General features: G+C 36.3%; 1 protein-coding gene across 1 annotated transcript; it reads right to left on the reverse strand.

Annotated features, from left to right (window-relative positions):
* Positions 1-3040: 3040 nt before the first annotated feature.
* On the reverse strand, positions 3041-3481 carry LOC145823851 (uncharacterized). Its single transcript, XM_082923384.1, has one exon. The coding sequence runs from the start codon at positions 3479-3481 to the stop codon at positions 3041-3043; it is 441 nt and encodes a 146-aa protein (XP_082779510.1).
* Positions 3482-5990: the final 2509 nt, after the last annotated feature.

The raw sequence follows: 5990 nt of genomic DNA on the forward strand, positions 1-5990 counted from the left end.
TAGTTTGCTAGTTTTCCTTTGATGCTTGCTTGATTGTTAAACTCACATTGTCAGATAATACACATCGAAGGGCTGTTTGAGTAATCATCTTCAAGAGTGTGCTTCTTCGCTGGAATCTGGAGATTTAAGCATGAAGCGTTCGAAGATTTGCGCGGTCGTTGAGTCGACGTGGATGTTGTGGAATCATCATCAATCAAATCAATCCTGAGATGAAGATTACGATGGAAGATATACAAAGCGTTAAAGATAAATTGACAGAGTTTGGGTAATTTGTTTGAGTAATTTGTATTCTTTGTTTCCTTCATAGTGGATTAATTTTGGCGTTTCACCCGTAGTTTTTTAATCACAATTGGAGGTGTTCTAATAGTGATTTTTTTCACGTAAAAATTGTTTGTGTCTATTTATTATTTTTGAAACAACAATCTAAATCACTTTCGTACGTGCTTGATGATTTAGATTGTTAGTTTTAATTGTTTGGGAATTGGTACAATTAATTCTTGATCAAATCACGAATCATTTAGGTTTTTCAAAGTGCACGTTTGAAACAAATAGCGTATCTTAATTTGATTCTCTTACATATGTTTCTAGCTTAATCCATGGCTAAGGATGTCTAAATGATGCTAAAGAATGCCAAAAGGGGCATTAGGATGCAAATATGCACTTATGAGTGTTTGTCAAAAATTGTTGAAAATAGAGTCTTCGCTCGAGTGCAACTTTGGTTGCTTGAGTGGTGTGGCCTGACTGCAAAAGTACTAGATGGTGTGAAAGTAGGCTCGATGTTCACACGAGCCAAGTGCAATACAAAGTCGAGTTCACTCGAGCGCACACTTGGTCGCTCGAGCCAACTGCAAAAGTCTGTAAAAATACTAGGAGCATGCAAGGTTTGATTGAACCACGGATACTTCGCTCGAGCAAACTGGGCAAATTATAGGTTTTCCAAAATTGAATTTGATGTTCAAAAATGCATTATTCATGTTCAAAGCTTTCATGGCTAGACCCAAAAGCATAGAAACTCTTTTAGAAACTTAAAAATGGAACTCATTTAAATCATAAGTTCAAAACCTTTGTCAATTCTCAAAATCAAACCCAAACTCATAATTCTGACCGTACGTGTGTTTAATTCAACTCTTTTCTTTTTAAAACACTAATATATGAGACAAGAAGTGTAAAAACTGTGAAGAACCTTCAAAGATGGTAAACATAGCTTCATGCATGTATGAATGTTTGGAAATCAAATCCAAAATTGGTAAATTAATGCATGCATGTACACAATTAGCTCATTTCTACCATATTCAAGTTGTTTCTAACATTTTCTTCCTCATTACATGCAAATGATCCTACAACTTAGTAAATTCAATTTCTACATGAATTATCTGCAAGACTAATGGATGAATTCCATACCCAGAGCTTGAATTGAGATGTTGCTAGCTTAATCGCCTTAAATCTCCTTCAAATTCTCTACAATAACTCTACTCTCTCTAGAAGTGTTGTTCTCATTCTCACTCTAAATTTTAGCTCAAATGATGTCAAAATGAACTCTTAAACATGTTTAAGGCATATATATATATGAGTAGATTAAGTTAAGCTAATCAAATGAGATTAGTGCTAACTAATTAAACTTAATTCTAAATAATCATAATCAAGTCTAATTGATTTATTCTATTTATTTTGATCCGAATCAAATTCTAATTAAACTTGCCACAAGGTTTTAAATATTCCAACTAACCTATTGAACTAGTCAATTTTGATTTCTGAATCCCTTTAGGCTTCAATTTCGAATTCTAAGTTGGTGGTCTAACAGATTCCAAAGATAGACAGACAAACACAACTTAAACATGTAATCATGCAATTATGCTCACTAAAATAACATATAAAAATAATACGTGTGTCGGGGTCGTCACAGTATCTCAGCCTTAGAAAGTTTGGTCCTCCAAACTTGAGTTACCTCCATTCGGAAAAGATTCTAGATAGTGTTGTCTCATTTCATCCTCTTTTTCCCATGTAGCTTCATTTTTGTAGTGTTCTTTCCATTCAACTTTCACCATAGAAATCAATTTGTTCCTCAACTGCTTGACTTGTCAATCAATAATTTGAATTGGCTTTTCTTCATAGATCATGTCATCATTCAGTGCTATTCGGTTGTAATCTATGACATGGAATGGATCTCTAAGATAACTGTGGAGCATTGGCACGTGAAACACATTATGAATATGTTTCATTCCTGGCGGTAAAGCTATTCGGTAAGCAAAACCTTTCCAGAATATGAAACGGTCCGATGTAACGTGGTGTCAATTTCTCTTTTTTACCAAACCTTGTTTTCCCTTTCATTGGTGTTACTCTGATGAACACATGATCTTCCACTTCGTATTCCAAATCCCTCATTCTCTGATCCGTGTAGCTTTTCTATCGGCTTTGAGTAGTCTTGAGCCTTTGTTGAATGATCTTTATCTTTTCAGTTGTTTCTTGTACAAGTTCAGATCCATATAAAGCCCTATAACCAACCTTAGTCCAACAAACTGGACACCTACATTTCCTTCCATATAACACTTCGTATGGTGCCATACCGATACTAGCGTGGAAACTATTATTATATGCAAACTCAACCAACGGTAGACAAGTTTTCCAACTGCCTTGGAATTCTAAGACACATTCGAAGCATATCTTCCAATGTTTGAATGGTTCTCTCAATTTGTCCATCGGTTTGTGGATGAAAGGCAATGCTGAATCTCAAATCTGTGCCAATTTCTTATTGCAGACTTTGCTAAAATCTAGAAACAAATTTAGGATTCCTATCCGATACAATAGGCACTTGAACCCCATGTAAGCAGATAATCTCATCAATGTAGATAGTAGTAAGTCTATAACCATTAAACAAAGTTTTCACAACAAGAAAGTGAGCAGATTTCATCAATCTATCAACAATAACCCATATAGCATTCATACCTCTAGACGTGCGAGGCAGACCAACAATGAAATCTATGGTTATATGTTCCCACTTCCATTCTAGAATAGCAAGAGACTGAAGTAAACTTGCCGGTTTCTAGTGTTCAACTTTTACTTGTTGGCATTGGAGGCATTTGGAATTGTAGTTGGCAATTTCTCTGTTCACGTTTGGCCACCAGTATACTTGCTTCAAGTCTTGGTACATCTTAGTATTTCTCAGATGCATAACAAACATCGATTTGTCGACTTCTTCTAAAATTCTTCTTTTCAATTTTGCATCATTAGGAACCATAAGTCTTCCTTGGAACCTCAATACTTGATCTTCAATAGTGAATCCCAGTCTGGACTTGGTTTCAAACTCGTCACACATTTGCTTGAACAATTGATCTTCTCTCTGCTTCTGTTTGATCTCCTCAATGATAGCTGGTTGTGCGGGCATTGCAGCTAACACACTGTCTTGTTCATAACACACAACTTCTATTTCAAGTCTGTCTAGATCTTGCAGAAGTTCCCTTCGCTCTATAAGTAACCACGCCATAGTCCCCGTATTCTTTCTGCTCAGTGCATCAGTTATAACATTAGCCTTACCCAGATGATAATGAATCTGTAAATCATAATCTTTGATTAATTCAAGCCATCATCTCTGTCGCATGTTTAATTCTTTTTGGGTAAAGAAATATTTCAAGCTTCTGTGATTCATATACACTTCATATTTAGCCCTATACAAGTAATGGTGCCAGATTTTCAATGCACATACAATGACGGTAAGCTCTAAATCATGCATTGGGTAATTCTTCTCATGTGGTTTCAATTGTCAGCATGTGTAAGAAATCACCATGCCATTCTGCATTAAGACACAACCTAGACCTTTGTGAGTTGTATCACTAAAAATTCCAAATCCTTCAATACCTGAAGGTAAAGTATGAATTGGAGTTGTAATTAGTCTCGTCTTCAATTCTTGGAATGCAGATTCCCTTTGGTCCATCCACATGAATGGTTCTCCTTTTAGGGTCAATTGTGTCAACGTACAAAAATCTTGGAAAAATCCTTGACAAATCTCTAGTAGTAACCTGCTAAACCTAGAAAATTTTGAATTTCTACTACATTAGTCGGAGTAGGCGAATTAAAAATTGCTTCATTTTTTCTGTGGATCTATAGATATCCTAGCTTTATTAATAACTTGCCCAAAAAATGTAGCCTCATTAAACCAAAACTCACATTTCTTGAATTTTCCATACAGTTGTTTCTCTTTAAGTGTTTGAAGGATTATTCTTAGGTGTGTTGTTCATGTTCCTCTTTACTCTTTGAGTAAATTTGAACGTCATCAATAAAAACCACAATAAACTCATCTAAAAATGGTTTAAAATCTGGTTCATTAAATCCATGAAAGTTGCAGGTGCATTAGTGACTCCGAAAGACATGACCAAAAATTCATAGTGTCCATACCTAGTCCGGAAAGCAGTCTTCTCTATGTCCTTGGCTTTAACCTTCAACTGATGATATCCCTTGTTAATCAATTTATGAGCCTTCATTGCAGAAATTAATTATGGTGGCGGAACTACACCTTTTCCCTCAAAATAAAACTCGTTTTGTCTTGGAGGTCGAAATATTACATGTTTAGAGGCACAATCAATGGTCGCATAATATTTGGATAGTGTGGGCGCCAGAAAAATATAGGTACTAGCTTATTGGGCCTAACCCAAACAAAGCCTACAATGGGTCCAGCCCAAACAAATATCACACCCCCCCCATCTATATAAATGGGGGCATCCCAAGTGGAAGGTATGTCTCATCTCACTTTACGGAACACACACCCCTTCTAATATATATAGACTATTTACTTCTTGATTCAAGGACTAACTTCATCATTGGAGTACTCCCGGCCGGCAACCCCGGTTGGGTGGCACTGACTACGTTCATCATTGCAGATCTACAGGGGTGAAGTTATTCTCTTCGTTGGATCTCTACAACATCCATGTGAGAGGATAATTCATGGCCTCACAATTGGCACCGTCTGTGGGGAACGTCTTCAAGAGTTCAACGAAGAAAGGAGCAAACATGTTCTTGTAAGTAAAAATTTAACAACACTGATTGATCTTGCTCTCTACAAATTAGTTTAAGATTAGTTTGTGGATTGGAGGTATATATGTTTGTGCTTACAAAACAGAGTTTTTTGTTCACTGTGAATTTCTGTAAAATTTTTTAAAACAACATAGAATTCATGGTCTACTTTTACATCCCCATTTTCTCTCTCTAAAAATGGGTTTCACACTTTTCTTGGTGCAAACATTTTTTCGGCAATTCAATAAAGTTGCTCGGCCAAATCCATACGTGGGTCTACCCATTTATTTATTTATTCTTTGTTTCTCAAAACTTAGCTTAAAGTTGATTCTTGACATGTATGCACGTGTACCTATGCTAAAACTTTCTGTAGAATCTAAGGCTGGGTCTTTAATTTTTTCTCTCTCTAGAATGGACCATGAGTTATGATAAAAATAAATTATTATTCTTATGTAATTAATTATGGTAGTCGGCTGGCCATATATATATCTATCCATATAAATTCAAACGGTCTGATCTAGAGGCAACTTCAATTGTCATGAATGGCTCATGTTGATGCCGATCAAAATCTCGACAAAACCGTTTAGCACCCATAACAAGCTAGCTTCTTCTCGGCGCCGATCACAAATGCAAACATTTTCACCAAAGCTTGACTAGCTGTCGAGAAGCACCCTGATTCTCTATGTGATTGGCAAATAAAGACCCAAGGCTAGCTTCATTATGCCAAGCTCCGAACAAGCTGCAGGCGACGAAATGATTAGATGGTTAACACCATTACATGGACAAAGCTGATTTTGAACACTGAATTTTCCAATTACAATATTGCTCGGCTTCTAGGCCTTTTTGGCATCGAAAATTCGACATTAAGCACGGAGTATTTTGATTACAGCTAAACATCATCGATCAACTCATAACCATCTTCATTTCGAGCATTCCAGGCAACTTGGTGCTAAAGATCAAATTGTGATTATTGCGGAGCGAGTAAC

Source organism: Camellia sinensis, chromosome 4, assembly GCF_055761805.1.
Source record: "Camellia sinensis isolate YWXY chromosome 4, ASM5576180v1, whole genome shotgun sequence".
Classification (NCBI taxonomy): Eukaryota; Viridiplantae; Streptophyta; class Magnoliopsida; order Ericales; family Theaceae; genus Camellia; species Camellia sinensis.

Excerpts from the sequence above, each read along its gene's own strand:
- LOC145823851 (XM_082923384.1), bottom strand. The coding sequence starts at position 3,481 with ATGGCGTGGTTACTTATAGAGCGAAGGGAACTTCTGCAAGATCTAGAC.